Source organism: Argentina silus (genome assembly GCF_951799395.1).
Source record: "Argentina silus genome assembly, chromosome: 13".
In the NCBI taxonomy this organism is placed as follows: domain Eukaryota; kingdom Metazoa; phylum Chordata; class Actinopteri; order Argentiniformes; family Argentinidae; genus Argentina; species Argentina silus.
In genome coordinates this window covers 6849281-6867392 of record NC_139667.1, presented here as the reverse complement: position 1 = coordinate 6867392, position 18112 = coordinate 6849281, and the positions used below count along the sequence as shown (strand labels likewise).

At 39.7% G+C, this 18112-nt stretch overlaps 3 protein-coding genes across 5 annotated transcripts; 2 read left to right on the top strand and 1 right to left on the bottom strand.

The window, feature by feature from the left end:
- The first annotated feature begins 4310 nt into the window (after window positions 1-4310).
- Window positions 4311-8499, top strand: nusap1 (nucleolar and spindle associated protein 1). 2 transcript variants are annotated; one of them, XM_083683413.1, is made up of 12 exons: window positions 4311-4477; window positions 4716-4781; window positions 4949-5122; window positions 5265-5418; window positions 6012-6104; window positions 6316-6428; window positions 6540-6590; window positions 6753-6916; window positions 7382-7545; window positions 7699-7815; window positions 7902-8007; window positions 8211-8499. In XM_083683413.1, the coding sequence occupies exons 1-12, from the start codon at window positions 4403-4405 to the stop codon at window positions 8296-8298; spliced, it is 1365 nt and encodes a 454-aa protein (XP_083539539.1). In that variant the 5' UTR covers window positions 4311-4402; the 3' UTR covers window positions 8299-8499. The 2 variants fall into 2 exon arrangements, with proteins under 2 accessions (XP_083539539.1, XP_083539538.1); XM_083683412.1 differs by having other exon boundaries at window positions 5262-5418.
- Window positions 8500-8626: 127 nt separating this feature from the next.
- ndufaf1 (NADH:ubiquinone oxidoreductase complex assembly factor 1) lies at window positions 8627-10641 on the bottom strand. 2 transcript variants are annotated; one of them, XM_083683415.1, is made up of 5 exons: window positions 10441-10641; window positions 9761-10300; window positions 9457-9642; window positions 9161-9235; window positions 8627-8850 (listed from the first exon to the last, which is right to left on the bottom strand). In XM_083683415.1, the coding sequence occupies exons 2-5, from the start codon at window positions 10292-10294 to the stop codon at window positions 8710-8712; spliced, it is 936 nt and encodes a 311-aa protein (XP_083539541.1). In that variant the 5' UTR covers window positions 10295-10300; window positions 10441-10641; the 3' UTR covers window positions 8627-8709. The 2 variants fall into 2 exon arrangements, with proteins under 2 accessions (XP_083539541.1, XP_083539540.1); XM_083683414.1 differs by having other exon boundaries at window positions 9761-10641.
- Window positions 10642-10916: 275 nt separating this feature from the next.
- Window positions 10917-18001, top strand: rtf1 (RTF1 homolog, Paf1/RNA polymerase II complex component). Its single transcript, XM_083683330.1, has 18 exons — window positions 10917-11091; window positions 12454-12564; window positions 12681-12831; window positions 12970-13174; window positions 13463-13583; window positions 13771-13882; window positions 13980-14121; window positions 14318-14495; window positions 14855-14937; window positions 15034-15121; window positions 15322-15429; window positions 15558-15635; window positions 15771-15892; window positions 16147-16204; window positions 16304-16381; window positions 16491-16589; window positions 16716-16836; window positions 16952-18001. The coding sequence occupies exons 1-18, from the start codon at window positions 11008-11010 to the stop codon at window positions 17056-17058; spliced, it is 2046 nt and encodes a 681-aa protein (XP_083539456.1). The 5' UTR covers window positions 10917-11007; the 3' UTR covers window positions 17059-18001.
- Window positions 18002-18112: the final 111 nt, after the last annotated feature.

Genomic DNA, 18112 nt, shown 5'->3' with positions numbered 1-18112 from the left:
TGTGCAATACTTTATCCTCTTACCTGTCATGTTGTTGATCTAAATATGTATATTGTATAAACAAGTGACGAGTTGTTTGAAAACAACAAAATCACCAACGTCTTCCATTAAAAATTGTATAGTCTCATATGCATTAGCTTGTTTAGCAGGGCCGGGGTGCCAACATTATAAAACTAGCCGTGCATGAAAGGTGTAGTGATGTTTGCTTACTGAAGTAATCATAGTGAAATGGATTTCTAAAATAATCTGGGAAGAAGCCTATCATCACTCTCCAATCAGTCTGAGACTAGATTTCTGCAAGTGACCAGTGTATAGTATATCCTGAATTTGAAAGAGTTACATTTTGAAATTCAATTGGCGTCTAATAAATAGCTCCCCGTTTTCAATGTCATTAGTGTCATCAATGAATGTTAATAATTATATTAGAAACAATATAGATACGGTTCTTAAATCTATAAGAAACATGTTCTAATAATGCATTTGTTTGAATAATGTTGTACGGCATTACGCCAAGATTAGTTGTGTCAAAGAAATTACTCAAGAGGTGTACTTGTGAGAGAGCTGGATTATCATGTTTTAAATTAATCAGTAATGGCAATTCAATTGGTGAAGGTCTTGATATAAGATTAACACATTCTGAATCTGCCTTGAACAAAGGTATACGCTGCAAGAAAAAGTCTCAGACATGATGATGGATGTGTCCCCTGTATATCTATTTAGAGTAGTTCTTAATTAACACTGTAGAATTAGACGTAACGCAAAGATATCCAGTGTAGTATTACTTATTAACGGGGAGTTTTTTTTTTCATTATTATTATTTTTATGTTTATTTAGAATGCAAAACATTATTTTTAAGAGTATATTTAATAAAAGGTAAGCCATAAAAATGTATTTGATTAGAGATTTAGAAGTAATAACAATTATGCATGTTTTTAGCGCCAGGGTATTTAATCTTTTGTATCACTATGACTTTTTTTTTGCATACTCGTAGCTATGTATATTAAACCTTTTGTTGACAGGGAAGTGTATTGTATTGTTGGCTTTAGAATACAGAATGAACACCGAACAGGACATAATTTCCATGAGGACATAATAGCACCATATGCACAAAAAACAAACAAACAGGCAAATCAATTCACAACGCAGATTCATAGCATTCTCAATTTAGGAGAAATATTTGAATGATTCTCATGTCTACATTCTTTGAACATGTTGCAACATCATCCAAGTATAGATCAAGTATAGATACATCTTTATAATTGAAAGCAATTGTGTTTATCCTTTCATACTATTGTCTTCTTTGATCTGATGGCCACCCCCACAGAGGCCCACCTGACCTCACTGACATGGTTGGACAAAATATATAATGTAAAGCACTTTCCTATCATGAATTCATTCATTGTCATCCTGTCTTCAATACTGTATTCTACAATGTTATGAAATGTTGGTATAATAGATATATAATTTGTTAACATAATTTAGCAAGGATGAATGTGTGGATAAAGATTATGCATGATTAAGATAAATAAATTATTTGTATTGCATGCAATAATCCAACTTTGTACTAAATGTCGATTAATAGAACAATGATACGGAAATGTTACTATTGAATCTTACAGTATAAGATCACATTGCCTAAATGACTGGATGGTTGTTGACTAAGCATGTTGTTCCAGCTAGCCCTCTTGTTTTGATTATACAGGCCCAAAATGTTATGTTGAAAACCTTATTTGGAATCCAACTTTGTTGAATATAGAATCCTCCAATGATCAGACTGTGCAAATGTGTAATGTGTTAACCTTTTTGAGAACCCAACAAGTAAGACTGTGCTACTGTTTCTGCATTTGATGGATGTGGTGTTAAAACTAGTCAATGCCAGTAGAGCCAAAATGCACTGTACCAATGCTGACACAGACTAGATTGCATAATATGGTTCGCAATCATGTAGGATCAGATCTGTAAATGAAATGTGTAATTTCTACATTAAGGTGAGGGAGGGAGGGGGGCGCTGGGGGGGGGGGGGCTAAAATTGCTTTAATGTACAATGTTGATCAACTTTACGACCGAATGACTTGACTATGTACTGTAAGTTTAGATTTAACTATGCACTCCTGAAGGAGGCACTAGGCATGCTGTTATGAGCCTCTTGTCTGGTTTTGTATTAACTGAACAATCTGCATCAGAAATTCAGCAATAAAAAGCAGCATGGTGCTAATTGCATAGATGAATGGTCTCTGTTTATTGAAAATATTTTTCCATATATTTTGACAATATCTAAGAATATAAAACAAATAATTCCTTGAAGCACAGTAACAGACTGTAGGAACAAAGTGCTGTTTATGTACAACTGCCCCAAGACAGTATCATCATCTGCAGCTCTCTTCACTGATGGTGCTTCCAGTTAGTCTTCCCTCTATAATAGACAGGTGCTCAAGTTGAGCTTCCAACTTCTGTCTTAGCTTGAATTTCAGAATTATGTGGGAAGAAGAACAGAAGCGGGAGAGCCATTAGTTGGAAGGGCATACATTAGTTCAATAACATGATTGTTTTGCAGAGCTTTGAGGTTTCTTGTTTGAGAAGCTATAGACCATCTGTACTATACTGTTTGTCAGTAGAGCATGTAGATGAAATGAGTCCTGGCTCAATGATACAAAAGAACTTCGGTCCTATTTTCACAAGATGGAAAGGATCACTGATGTTACATAACTGGATTGGTCAAAGCAACATGGTGAAATAGAATAGATGGCTATTTTATTTGTCCATATGTTACAACAGAAAATGAAAAACAAACAAATTGTGTTCAGCTCTGCTCTCTCATACACACACTTGGCAAACAAACACACCACAGTTGACAGGGTCAGACAGGGTCAACTCCATTAGAGTGGTCTTACCTCACTTATACTTTTGCCAATGGGTTTTAGTTCAAAGTTGAGCATCGATGCCATCACCATAGAGGCACTGCTGAAAATATAACTGAAGGGGGGGTGGTGGGTGAATATAGCATTCTATTATTGAATATTTAACAAATACATTTTGGCAGCATGTTACTTTTTAAATCTATGTACAGTATAGAGTTTACCTGCACATTAATTTTAAATCTTGACTAGCTGGAACACCCTCCCCAGCGATAGCAGATAGCATTGCGTCTTTCTATGAGTGGCAGATTTAAAAGAAACGTGCAGATATACTGATAGATTTAAGGAACACAAATTGTACTTCTGGCACATTATTTTGACTGACTGACATGTCTTTGCGTCTGGAACTTACCAATTCATGTTTTCCTTCTGGAGGAGAAAGAGGGAACGCAGGGAATCCAAATGCTGTGGGGCTGAGTGAAGGACCATACCAACTGAACAGTGACAACCAGAGCAGTGAAGAGCATTATAAACACTAGAGGGAAACAAAGGAGAATGAGATTAGTACTAGATGCTCTAGACGCACATCCATAGCTAAACAATGCGCTTGTCATGCATACATACCAGTCATTAGCCGTTTTTCCCTCAAGTCTCTCCAGCTCATCCTTGACTATCACATCTTGGGTTACCTCTAAGAGATCACATCAAGATTTAATGGTGCACACTTTTCCAGCTACAATGAGGCCCTTCATATGTTTGTATGCAGATGGGTCACTGAGTTAATTGGAAACACGAAGGGTGTCGTTTTCAATTTGCCCAAACTGACATTTTGGGGGCTCACTTTAAACAGAAGGGGATTTGTTGTGCTGTTCAATAATCATTTAATTTCATGATTTCATTTACATGTAGGCTACCCCATTGATTCTCGAAGAATATGACATAAAATGCCCAGTCAATCAGCAAGTTCCACTGTCTTACCTTAACATAACACAAAATACTACTAATAATGTATTTTTAAACAAAAGAAAGTAACTTACTGAAACAGATTACAGAGTCTAAGGCTTCTCCACAAATTCCAAGGGAGTCACTCCACACAGTGTTGCATTGTCCACAATGAAGAGTCATCGCATTCTCATAAACACGTTTTTGGTTTACAGCCTCCATTGCCATCTTTAGATCAAGAAATGAATCGCTTTTCTCGTTCACATTTTCTTCGTAGTAACAACAGAACAAGTATGCACACGCTCTTTTGTTTTGGCTCACAAATCCCTCGTGAGGTCCGGCACCGACCGTGGAAAGTAGGCGGAACCAACCAACTCGGTTTTGATAGGTTACGAGATACTTCCTATATACATAAACAAGCCAATCAAATGGCTCAAACACGGATGTTGGATTCTGGTTGGCTCCCTCTTTTTGAAACGCGACATTCGTAACCGTCAGGCGCGATAACTGAAACTAAATAATAAACAGCGGTCAGCGAAACGGGTTTGAGTGTAGCTAGCTAAAAAGCGAGCTGAAAAAAAAAAACAATAGTTACCTGATTAAAGATGGACTTGGACTCAATGAAGTATGCCGAATTACAACGTTTGGCTAAAGAGGTTGGGCTTAAAGCAAACATAAAGGTAAATTCGCATGCTTCTTTGTTAAACTAGCTTAGCCAGCAGCTAGCTAGCTAATGTCCATGCAGATGCGAAGTAAGTTGTGTATGTTAGACAAGTATCGTTTTCTTGAGAGTGCAAATGGGTGAGTGTGTGTGTGTAACATTATGTATCACGTTTTTCCAATGGACCAGCTTGCTCTAGTAACTTGTTTGCTCTACCATGTTGTTGCACCCGTGTTAATTTCTTGTTTTAAACACAGGCTGACAAGCTTCTGAAAGCGCTGAAGGAGCACTACCAACAGCAGGAAGGTCTTGCAGTTATACAGGTAACTTGGCTAGCTATTGTTTTGTAGCTTAGCTTAACCAAGTAACTAGATGGCCAGATTAATAACTATTAAAATTCGAATGGCAAATATACTACTCTCACATAAATCCAGCTAACGGCATGATCGTTAAGGTCAGTAGTATCTAACTTTGCAATTGTGTTTTTCAGGAACCTGAGGATGAGGATATTGGTTCGCATGATAATAATAATGCAGATGAGCCAGAACCTAAACGTCCTGTGTTTGTGACCAAACGTCGCGGTAAAGGGCATAAGACAAAGAGGAAGCGTTCTGGAGATGCTGAGGCAGAATGTGACCCTGAATTGTCGGACAGGCCAGCTGAGGTATACACGCCCTTTCTGTAAAGGTTTAGCTCCTTTTGCTCATGTGAGAATGGGCTACCCAGAATTTTGTCCTGCAATGTAACTGTCCATCAAGGTGTTTTTTATTATTATTCTTTTTTTTTTTCTTCATATTGACAAGGAGGCTGAACCCAGCATTGGCTCTGGGGGTGCCAAGAGGAGGAGGCTGTCTGAAGTTGAGAATTCTGGAATGGCTGTGGCAGCTGAGGGGTCCAAGGAAACCAATCCTGAAGCCCAACCTGACCACAAAGATGGAGTCTCGGTTGCATGCGAGAAAGGTTGGTCTTAGTGATATGTGTTTTTGTTTTGTTTTTATGGAGGAGCTTCACTAAATTTTTTTGTACTACAGTATATAATATGGTGCCGCTCGGGCAGTTTAAAGTTTTAATTGAGAAAAATGTTTGTTTTTCTTGATTGTGTTTTATGTTGTGATTTTGTATTTGTATTATGTATGGTTGTAAACTGTGTGTGTGCAGGGCTCCCTTGTAAAATAGTCATTGATCACAATGGGACTCCCTGGGACTAAAATAAAGGTTAAATAAAAAAATAATGGCCTTGAAAAATCTATCTAGTTATAGATAGAAGGCAAATCAAAACTATCCATAGCAAATATTTATTATTACCTGTTCACTTGACATGATCTTATTTTGATGGTATGGATAACCGATTTTGTGAATGAAGCTGGCTAATACCAATGGCTAGTGTAAACAACTCATTCTAATTGCAATTTCCACTCATGGTCACAGGGAGACAGATTTCGTGTGTAGCTCATTTTAAGTAGGTGTGTCCCTCCAAAATTAAGCTCTAGGGGGAAAAAATTGTCTACGGTCTTCGTTAATTGTGACTGTCACCATGCACACACACTGTGTAGGAGGAGAACAGAAGTTGGTGAAAGCAGGCAAAATTCCTCGACACGAGGGGCTTCTGAAGAGGACTAAACCTATGCTGAGGCCTACCACACCAAGTGAGTCTGAATGATGATGTGCACACCTCAAACCTGAAAAACATTAGTCATTCTCTGGATCACAATTAAGATGTGATTTTGCACACTCTCTCCCCTTATTGAGCTCTCAAATCTGTCTGTGTTGTCAGAGACAGCTTGGTTCCAATTTATCACCATTGTACCATAGTCCTAGAATAATCTGGGAAATAGTAACACTTTCTCTCAATATTAGACTTCAAAAAACTCCATGAGGCGCACTTTAACAAGATGGAGTCCCTTGATTCATACGTCCAAAGGAGGACCAAACAAGTGGATATGTACCGAAATTCAGTGAAGGAGTTGAAGGTAATGAACTGTACAAATGTGTTTAAGATGCCATTTATTAGAAAAGAGGGTATTCAATGAAGTACTGAATGAAATGCGTACTCTACTTGTAGATAACGTCTTTCTTCACAGTTGCTTTCAGAAAAGACCATCATGAAACCAGCTGCAGGAGAAACTCAAGCAGTAAGTTGCACGTTAAACTTTTTTTTTTGCTCAGAGTAGTAAAGCATGTAGTTGTGAATTCATGCTATTAATCGAATAATAGAAACTAAACTACTGTGAGGGTGATCTGACATCAAAAGATCTTTGTTGGCATGATGATCCATTTGTTTGTGTGCTCTGCAGAAGTCAAACCTGAGCCGTACCTCCCTGTTCAGTCCTGCACCTGTGGAGAAGAGACCTGCTACAGACAAACGCAGACATACCCAGCTCTCGGCCAGCAAGCCTACCCAGAAGGACAATGTCTCATTCAGACCCACTGTCCTCTCCACTCGCAGGATCAATGTTCGGTGAGACATCAACCATTGTTTTCTCAGTCTGGTCCCAAGCACTATGCAACTTTTTTTATTTGCACTGATGTTGACATGGTATATTACATTTTCCTCAAAGGTGCAGATATGCCACTCAGGACTTTTTTTTCCTGATGCTTTTTCACACATCTTCATGTTATAACAATACAATTAACAAACTGCTTCAGCTCAGGTTTCATTTACATTTACGGCGTTTAGCAGACGCCTTTATCCAAAGTGACTTACAACAAATACATTTGTTTAAGTAAGTGAATCATCTAGCCATCAGTCATCATAAGAAAAAGTAATCTATGGTAGGACTAGGGGCTATTGGCAGTCACAATGCTAGAAGAAGGAAGAATTACTTTATTTATTTATTTATTTTTAATTTCTGTACATATCCACTTGTATGGACATTTCTTGTAATGAAACTACAGTGTACAACTAGTGTTGGTTTGGGTGCAGGTTCTCTCAAGCTACACAGGATAATGAGCACAAGCGGTCCTTGGTGAAAACGCCAGCACGCCTGTCAACCCGTGTAGATCGCATCACACCTGGAAAAGAGACTAACGTTGCTGGGAAGCCTGACATTAAGAAGACATCTGCCGTCTCAACCACAAAGACTCCAGGTAACATCCCACCAATGGTTCTGTTTATCTAGCCACAATCACTAACCATTGACTTTATTTTCATTTTAGTTTTTAGTTTTGTTGCTTATTTGTTTGATTTTGGAATTTGAGTGAACTATCCTTGTAATGACGGTTTTCATTTGAATTCCAAAGGAACGTTTGTCTTCAATGGGAATACAAGTATTTCAAACACCCCTGGAACAAATACGAAACCACTCTTTGATCTGAAGGCTAGTCTCTCTCGGCCCCTTGCCTACAAGCCTCACAAGGGTAAGATATGTTACCATCTGAATTCTGTCATTTTAAAAGCAGAACTTCAAGTTGACCCCTACTGTTTGTGGTTTACACCTTGATAGGAAAGCTGAAGCCGTTTGCAGAGACCAAAGAAAACACAGCAGAAAGCAATTCTCAGACCACTCAGTCACATCAGATGAATTACAAACAACACCAAGTTCCAACAAGGTCTGTCTACTCTATATGGAAAAAATCATAATTTGAAAAAGTGCAAGGAGAAATCAGTTCTCAACTACTTGTCAATTTCTCTTTGAATAGCAGGCTTCAACAATTAATAGTTTTCCTATATCAAGCACCAATGTCAACTCCCCTGAAGAAAGTCTCGTTTGGTGATTTGTATAGTAAATATTTCCATAATGCTTCTTTTACAGGGAGGAACGCAGAACAAAACACACTGACGGCAGGAAGCAGAAAAAAGAGAAGATGCTTGGAGCCAGGAGAGGTCTTGTCATGACCTGATTATTCTAAACATATTTGTATGTCTATTAACCCTGTTATTTCAGTCCTTATACTTAAGTTTATATCCTTTGACAAACAATAGTCAAATTGACTTACAAGTATCTTTGTTAAATGTTCTGTTTGAATATGTCTCATGATCATTAGAGTTCACTTGGTAAAAAAATAATAATACATTAATAGATGCATGATGTACAGTATTAACATGTTTCATTTAATGTACAGTATTTTCATTTGTAGTATAGAGCAAGGATTTGGATGAGTTCTGAAATATTCTGTACAGTTTGGTCATCTGTAATTCATGTGTGATTATTTCTTACAATAAATACTGTTTTGTTTTACTTGGTGTGAATACTGTAGTAAAAATGGCATTTCCTCAGTAATGTTTCTTTGGGAGGCTACTGCTTGCTGTCCTCAGACCTCTGGGTTCCGCTTGTACACTTCATAAGCAAACTCTTCTGTGTGTGCGCGATCATTACACACAGCAATAAAATCTATCTCTAGTTGAAATGGACCATCCGCTTTGTCACCCAAGGTCATTCCAATTGTGTTAACCTAAAAACACAGAAGCCGACAAAGTGAGGGAACATAAAAGCAAGTACAATATAATGGTAAACCTTCCCCAGTCCTGAGTAGTATCATATACATTCAGAAATACATTGTGGGGTGCTTAGCAGCATAGCACACTAATGTGCATACCACATAATCGCAAGGTTCCTGGTTCGATTCTGACCCTCGACATATCTTGCATGTCATTCCTTCCTCTCTCACCCCTCCTGTCAATCCCAATAAAGCTGAAATGTCCTAAAAACATATATAAATACATTGACTAGTAATCGATTCTAGTGTACTTGTGCTCATATACCTTGTCCAACCAGAGAGGATGCTGATCATCTTGTATTCTCCCACGATTTGCGAGGAAGAATTTGGAGAATGGAATCTGTAGAGAGTAACCAGATCTTAGTCTTGCACCAAAAGATTTCAGGACCACACTAAACCAGATTACACAGTGACTGCAGACAATATAAATTGTAGATTTTCTGTGGAGCAAACTTTACAATACAGTCAATTGCTCAAATGAAGACAAACCAACATATTGGGAGACAGCTTAATGACTTCTACTTCTCAAAAACAACCACACTGATGCTTTCAGAAAGCTACCTTAACATCTTGCCAGTAAGGTCCACCCCTTGTATACAGGAAGTAACTGTACATGTCATCCTTCTGGTGAGAGAAGTACGTCTCAGATCCAACATTTATCATCCATGGCCGCCCATCACCACGGATACGTAGATGGAGGCTGTTGAAGCTGGACCAGTCGTGGTGTTTTTTCCTATCAAATGAAACCTAGAAAGATAATAATGTTTTGAGACAACATGCAAATATGAACACTTATCTTGAATGACAACAAGGCCAGGAATACTCAATGTGTAATGACCATTCACTGACAGTCAATATCACCCACCAGAGACTGTTTGGAGCGCAATGTACAGTAGCCACTGTAGCGTGTCTCTCCATCCCTTGGAGGTTCGGAGCAGAGAGTACCATAAAGAAGACATGTCGTATTGTTTCTGCCCAGCTTAATGTAAGCTTCACTCCGGCCACCTATCTCGTGGTCTGAGGAAACTGCCCAGTGCTCCAGGCTCTCTGGCCCTCTGAACTCCCATATCACTCTGGTTTGCTCCTGTATGTGCTCTTCGAGTGTCCGGCCCTCTGGCCCTGTCAAGCACTCCAAAAATTCTTTTTTCACGAGGGAAAAATGCTTCCGTATCCCCTCCACACCTTTTGTGAAGTCGAATTTGATCTTTTTCCATGGTGGGGTGTTGTCCTTGGGCTGGCCTGGCCGTCTGTACTTTTGCTGGGCCACAGTCCTCCATGGCACAGACAAGTGAGGGGCCGCGGGGGCCAAGAGGTAACGGTTGTAAATGGAGCCCAACAATCTCACTGAAATTACATTTGTGGTCCTTGATAAAGCCATAGGAAAGGCTGATCTTACCATCTATCACTGTTGGGCAAGGGATATTGTTAGCTAAATGCAGGTCAGATACATGTATAGCTATTTCCATAACATATTAGTCGGTCACAGAATAAATTATATCAATTAAACTTTACAGCTCATCATGACAGGATCTCTCACATACTTACCGGTAGCAACCAAGATTGGCTAGTGGCTTGTATCTTACAATTCTTGCTATCTTCCCGAATACTGAGGATGAGCTATACGGCACACAGTGTATCCATAACTCAAATAAGTTGACATTTATTTTTTATCCTTCGCACCATCAACCGAATAGCAGTTTAGTTAGAGATTTTAGTTATGAGATATCGCGGAACATTTTTGACAAGGTTGGGGTCCGTCCCGATGAAAACCGTCTGGAAACATCGTCGAGTACTCCGTTCCTTTTGTTGGTACTCTACTAAAATGTACACTGATTTTATTTTAATGAGAATTAGGTCTTCTCAAAGAGTAATCATAAATAACTGACCATTATAACAATACAGCGATGTCATTATGATAGATGATTAAGATTATACTTGAGCTGGTCAAATAAGTAATTTTTGACAAGCCTTATTAGTTGGGCGCATGCTCAGTGATACCGAGGTGCTTTTGGCTTTGTGTTGGGTCCGACTGCAGAGCCATCTACCGCCGTTTCGCTCGTGTTCAACAAACACACAGACGACAGACAGAGGTAGCTAGCCAGCTAGCTAACCATGGTGAATGTAAAGAAGCGGAAAGGTCGAGTCGTTATAGATTCTGACTCTGAAGACAGCGCCAGTGACGATAATTTAGATCAGGTAAGGTTGCAACTTGATTGATTTCACCATATGTGTTGCTTGCTGGGTTGTCAACAACACTGTGCGGACAGTGGTGGTAGGCTTACGCCGCCTCTGAGCTCGCTCGGTAGCTAGCGAATGTAAGGGGTCTGACTAGCCCCTGGAATGAAAACATTCCAGTTAACGTCTGACGATATAATACATACTATGTCGGTTCTGATGTCTAAATGTATTTCTCATAGATGGTGTTGTGATAAGAGGGTAAATGCAATTTATGAACGAGAAACTTTGGCTTGATAGGATGAAGCTAGCTACGACGTTTCATAACTGGTACGGTCCATTTAATTTCCGCAATTAGACTGACCCTGTAGGTAGCTTGTTGGCTATGCCTTGAGTTTGGAGGAAATCACCGCGCCATAGGCCTGACGACTTATTGGTTGTATTATGATACGGTAGCCACATACATATTGTTGTAGCTGCACTGCATGATATCAGTAGTTGACATCGTTGTGATAGCTGATAGTTATTAAAGAATGCAGTGGGCTTGTAGTGGATTTAGAACGTTATCTGCTGAATGACGTCATGGGTGCAGCTAAAGTTCTATTTTGGTGTTGACAAAACAACAGCTAGCAAGCTGACTGGACCTAATGTTATGGTTTATGAGTGAGTTGTAAAACTGCCTGTTTGCACAACTAGAACTTGCTAGCTATCTGTAGCCTATCGATTTGGAACAGATTTCTAGTGGGAGTACAGCGTGCAGTGTGATTTTTTTTTTTTTTTTTTTTTTTACAGCAGCTTGCTAAACTAGCCTTCCTGCTAATCGTTCTTTGCTAGATTGAATACCTTGTGAGATTACAGTCGAGCTAGCTAACTCCGTCATCTTGTTGTCGTCGTTTGTGTTGGTGATGATTTAAGTTTCACGTTGATTTGTTTGATATTTAAAGACAAATACGCATACATTCTGACATTGATTGACACCCTGGATCTCTGGTGACATGTAACAACTACCGTACACCACGATGTCCAACAATGTTATGGCAATAATACAGCACCAGAAATTAATATTTAATTAATTGCTTGCCGATTTGACCACAACATTGAGTGAGCTTGTAAGCTGTCAATAGTCAGCCAAGTCAGTTAGCGTTATTGAGGTTACTTGTGTCTGCTGCAGCTTCTAAAATGTCTGATGTTATACATACAGTTTCCCTCAGAGAAAGCCATGCATCTATCAGGATATCTGATCTATTACTAACTGCATTATGTTCATGTTGTCACAGGATCTGACACTTTTGTATTTATTTGGGTATAAGAACTGTCCAAATTGCAATCACTGTGATTTCAGGCACACTCAAACGTCTCTTCTTTCTTTCTCACCCCATTCAGGAGCTTCTGTCGTTGGCCAAGAGAAAGCGGGTGGATTCAGACGAGCAAGAGGAGCCAGTCAGTAAGCCAGCAGCCTCATCAGACTCTGAGACCTCTGACAGTGATGATGAGGTAGGCTATGCCACAGAAACACCTTCCCTATTATTATGTTATTCTATTATTCCAAGCATAATCATTTATTCCCTACATAACAATGGTTATTTTTTGTCTTTGTTTTGTTCTCTTAGTGGACGGTTGGCGGCACTAAAGTCAAGAAGAAGGTTAAGCAAGGGAAAGGAACAGAGAAGAAGAGTACGGCGAAGAAGAGGGTGAATAAAGCAGCGTCGTCTGGCAGCTCCAATGGAGACAGTTCTGCTGAGAGCTCCGCCCCAGAGGAGGGTACGTTTGTCTATAGATCAAAAGAGGGTTGCTGCTTCTGGTACCTCAGTGATGTAGCAATGCATCTTGGGGCAAATGTTTGATTTGACTGTCGTGCGCCTATTAATGTGGACTCCATCCAATTTGCTCATCCGCTAGGTGAAGTGTCCGATTCGGAAAGCAACAGTTCGTCTTCCAGCTCAGACTCAGACTCCTCTTCAGAGGATGACGTGTTCCGGGATGGTTATGGTGATGACCTGATGGGCGATGAGGAGGACAGGGCTCGCCTGGAGCAGATGACAGAGAAGGAGAGGGAGCAGGAGCTGTTCAACAGAATTGAGAAGAGGGAGGTGCTGAAGAGGAGGTGAGAGCAAGACCTATTGCTGCATAACAGTAGCTGGGTCAGTAATGCCAATGCTCTACCAGCCATGTTTTTTTTAGTTTTTTTTAAATAAAAGGATGCAACTGATTCACTCAGTGTTAATGTCAATGCAACCATGTGTTTACATATTTTCTGTGGCTTCTCCATTGCCTTTTTTGTTTTTTACACGGGTATGCTGCCAGTTGTCTGTGGTAGGTGATTTGAATTCTTATTTATCTTTAGAGTGATAAATATCATATTAGAGAACCTCTTTTTCACTCAATTTGTCAGATTTGAAATTAAGAAGAAACTGAAGACTGCAAAGAAGAAAGAAAAAGAGGAGAAGAAAAAGAAACAGGAGGAAGAACAGGAGAAAAGAAAGCAATCTCAGGTTCATCCGGATGCACAAGTGGTGAGTTACTTTATTGTGGATCATGGGGCTGCACTAGTAGCATGAAAATATATATGACTTTTCTTGTAAACAGCATACTAGATACACATTTGTTATTTTGTAAAGCACTTGTGGAATTACATAGGATTGATACTACTCCTGTAGATGTGTTTTGTAGTCTGTCTCACCTACTCCCCTTCTCCTCCAGGTTATGTCTCATAACAAGGAGAGAAGATCCAAACGTGATGAAAAGCTTGACAAGAAGTCCCAGGCCATGGAGGAACTGAAAGCAGAACGAGAGAAAAAGAAAAACAGAACAGGTTGGTACACTTCTGTATTCTCGTTTATATGCCTATCGTCTGATGCACATACTCAATGAATTGTATTGATCACATTGTACCTTTTCTCTGAGAACAGCAGAGCTCCTGGCCAAACGGCAACCCCTGAAGACCAGCGAGGTTTACTCAGACGACGAGGAGGAGGAAGAGGAGGATGATGACAAATCATCTGTAAAGAGTGATCGCAGTTCACGCTCATCATCTTATGATGAGGATGAAGAGTGAGTATCTGTCAGCTGGAGATCACTCTGACTAGCAGCACTTGGTCAATAAAGCACTGCATTGATAAGTGTGATTTGGGGCATTGAGGTCTCCACACTAATGTACCATATTGTTTATTTGTGATTATTTGAAACATTGCTGCAGAACTAACCAATGGCCGACCTTTAAATGTTTTGTTACTTTGTTGTGTTATAGGAAAGAGGAGACTCCACCAAAGTCCCAGCCGGTTTCACTACCGGATGAACTCAACCGGATTCGTCTGTCCCGACATAAGCTGGAGCGCTGGTGCCACATGCCCTTCTTCGCCAAGACTGTGACTGGATGCTTTGTGCGAATAGGGATCGGGAACAGTAGTAGCAAACCAGTTTACAGGGTAAGAAGCATTTATTAAAGAGATACTATGGATGGTTTGTATAATTTCAGCCTATAGTTAAAAAAGTAGCCTTTATGAGTGACAATGGGTCCCTGTCACGTGCCCTGCAGTCTGTGTCTGGTGCTTGTGCGTGGATTCCATAGATTATATTTGTAAGAACTATATGTTGACCATCCGGGCCCAAAACGAGAGGTTTAAAAATTGTAGACGTTGTCGCGAAGACCCCATAGCATCACTTAAGCAGTCATTCCCACTTAACTTAGGGGTCTGTTCGTTGGGAATTATTTTGTGGCCCATTTTGTCTTTGACATTCAGTTGTGTTGAATGATTTTGTATTTCATGTATTTCCCTCTTACCAGGTCGCTGAAATCGTGGATGTGGTAGAAACGGCAAAGGTTTATCAGTTGGGGCCAACAAGGACAAACAAAGGTCTACAGTTGAGGTATGAATTCAATTTCAACTACATTTCACTCTTTTCTGCCACTGTCACGACCCTTTTCAATCAAGTCAGTGACTGTTGTACCTATCTCTCCCTCAGACATGGCAATGATACCCGGGTCTTCAGACTCGAGTTTGTGTCCAATCAGGAATTCACAGAACACGAGTTCATGAAGTGGAAAGAAGCGGTGAGTTAATAATGGAGCAATGGCACTTTAACATTTGTTAGGTGACCAGTTTTATTTCAACAAACCATTGACTAACATGCAAGAATTGATCAATGTTGTTGGTGGTGTAAGGAGAACTGTAAACATGGAGAAGCAGCAATATGTTAGGCCCTGGGGTAGTGTCCCCTTGAATAAGCCAGTGCTGATATGCCTTTCCTCAGATGATCATTGCTTCGATGCAAGTCCCAACTCTGGACGAAATCACCAAAAAGGAGCAGTCCATCAAAGAGGCAGTGAACTACAAGTTCAACGATAAGGACATTGAGGACGTGAGTCTTTATATCTTGTCAATGCAGGCTTTTTTCTGGCATCATATTTTTCTTTTTTAAAGTATGTTATGGATAAATATGATAATTGAATATACGTTATAATGACCTTTTTGTTTGTTCCATCACAGATCGTGAAGGAGAAAGACAGATTCCGAAAGGCACCCCCCAATTATGCCATGAAGAAAACATCACTCCTCAAAGATAAGGTAGCTAAAATAACTATTGTAGTTTTACATGTGTATTGTTAAAGTGTTCCACATCGCTGTTTGTGTGTGTTTATGCATGTACTATTGTATGTATCATAAATGTGTTTGCATGTATGCTTTTGTGTTGGTCTGCAGGCCATGGCAGAGGAGAGTGGAGATGGTGATAAGGTCAAAGTGATCCAGGATGAGTTGAATAACCTAGAGGAAAGGGCAGAAGCACTGGATCGGCAGAGGACCAAAAGCATCTCTGCCATCAGGTACGCAAAGGCGATTTGTCCAAAGCTTTATGTTTGAGTTTACATATGTTTGAGTTTACATCAGTGAATATCTATCTTTAGAATTATCTTCAGAGTATCTCTAAAAGCAATATTTGTGTTTTTGAATTCCATGGTAAAAGATGGATGGTCTTTTGAATTTTCTTTCTATATGGAAATCATTTTTCTCTCTTTCTACATTCCCCTCTGGCTCTATGTGTTTCTGTCTCTGTCTTAAATCGTTCTCCCCTTACCAGCTACATTAATCAGAGGAATCGAAGCTGGAACATAGTGGAATCTGAGAAGGCTCTTGTCGTAAGTTACTCAGCCTCCACCCTTTAAACCTTTCTCTTTGGGGTGCATTGATGTTTTTGTATGGAGTTTTGGTGTGTGAAATTATGACTTCTCTCTCAGGCTGAGGGGCAGAATGCTAAGGGCCAACAAATGGACCCATTCACTCGACGACAGTGCAAACCCACCATGGTGTCCAATGTGAGAGACTCCAGATATATCTTTTAAATTTTTTGATCAGCAATTAATGTCATTCTGAAGCATTTGTGATTGGTATTTGGTCTAGAGGTTTGTGATTCTGTTTTCGTAGGCCAGAGACCCTTCAGTACACGCAGCTATTCTCGCACGCCTAAACCAGAAGTATGGCTCTGGATCAGATGCAGACAATAAAGCAGTATTTGACAAACTGGTAAGAGATTGATATTAGCTTTAGATATAGAGATATGAGATATTACCTTTATGTTTATGAACTTATTTTTCATTCTTATTTAAATATTGTTTTTGTTTTTGTTTGTTCTGTCTTCATCTGTGATAGGGACAAGGACTGCCTGGCCACAAAGACAAAGATGTCACTAAGTCAAACAGTGACCTCTCAGAAGACCTATTTAAAGTTCATGATTTTGACGTCAAGATCGACCTACAAGTTCCTAACGCTGGTACGATCATATCCTGATCATGTATTTTGTGCAATTATCTGGACAAGACTTCTCATGTTTGTACCATTATAATTATAAAATGTGACGCACTCATTTTTCCTTCCCTGTGTTGTAGAAGCCAAGTCTCTCTCGGTAAGCTCCAACGCCCTGCCTGTGAAGGACGGTGCACCTCGCAGGTCACTCAACCTGGAGGATTATAAGAAAAGGAGGGGTTTGATCTAAAGGCCCATACCCTCATTCAGAACCACCGTGCATGTGTTGGCCAATTGCCCCCAGGGCCCCTGAGGCAACAGCTACATGTGTGGGTGTGTGTATATGTGTGTGTGTGCGTGCGTGCATGTGTGAGAGAGAGCGAATGCGTGTGCGTGAGAGAGAGCAAGTGTGCGAGAGAGAGCGTGTGTGTGCAAGAGACTGTCAATCCTAAAACAGAGAAAATATTGATTAAGAGAAGACAACGTTTTTTTCTTTGAGGGTCTCTCTTGGAAGAAAGTTGTCCAGCAGTTCTTTTTTTGGTTCTTTTTTTTTATTATTATTATGTGAAAAATCGTACTGGGAATTGTGTTTTCTCTTAGTTATAAGTTTTTATATATATATAACTTTTTCCCTCATTCAGATCTTAAGTTCACTCCTTTTGTGTCCTGTTGTTTTTGCAAGGACACAGTTCTTGTGGATTATTACCTTGAAGAAGGACACTATCTTGTAAGATTTAGATTGTTGAGATACTTTGAGATTATTGGACTGTGAAATTTAATGGAGTTGAATCTGTTCTCCCTCATCAACATCGGATTTCTTCGTACTTCTTTTGTGACCTAAAAGTCATGGGCATCACTACCTGCAATTCATCTCTTGGAAACTGGTCGCCCTTTCCTCAAATAAGAAGATGAGGATCAGAATCAGACACAGGGCTGGCCCATTATTTGCCTGCTGGACAATGTCACTTTTTAAGTGTACAAAACAAATGATAAAAATGAATCTATTGGACGATTTTGGTTATTGTTCTATTTCTTTTAACTATTGTTTTTCTTGGCACCCAACCCCCCCTTTCCCAGAGCAGATTCTAAGTGTTATCGATTGTGTCTTTAGTCAGTTCTTGTATTGATGTGGCATGCCATGTAAATATACAATTTGGAGTGAGTGCGGCAAAATAAAGAGGCACTGTTTCGTACCAGTTGTGTCAGTCTCTGTCTCTCTTACCTGCATCATAACACTTAAGAGAATTGTTGGTTGAACTGTATCCCCATATTGATAATCTATGAATAACCTCCATATGCTGTCC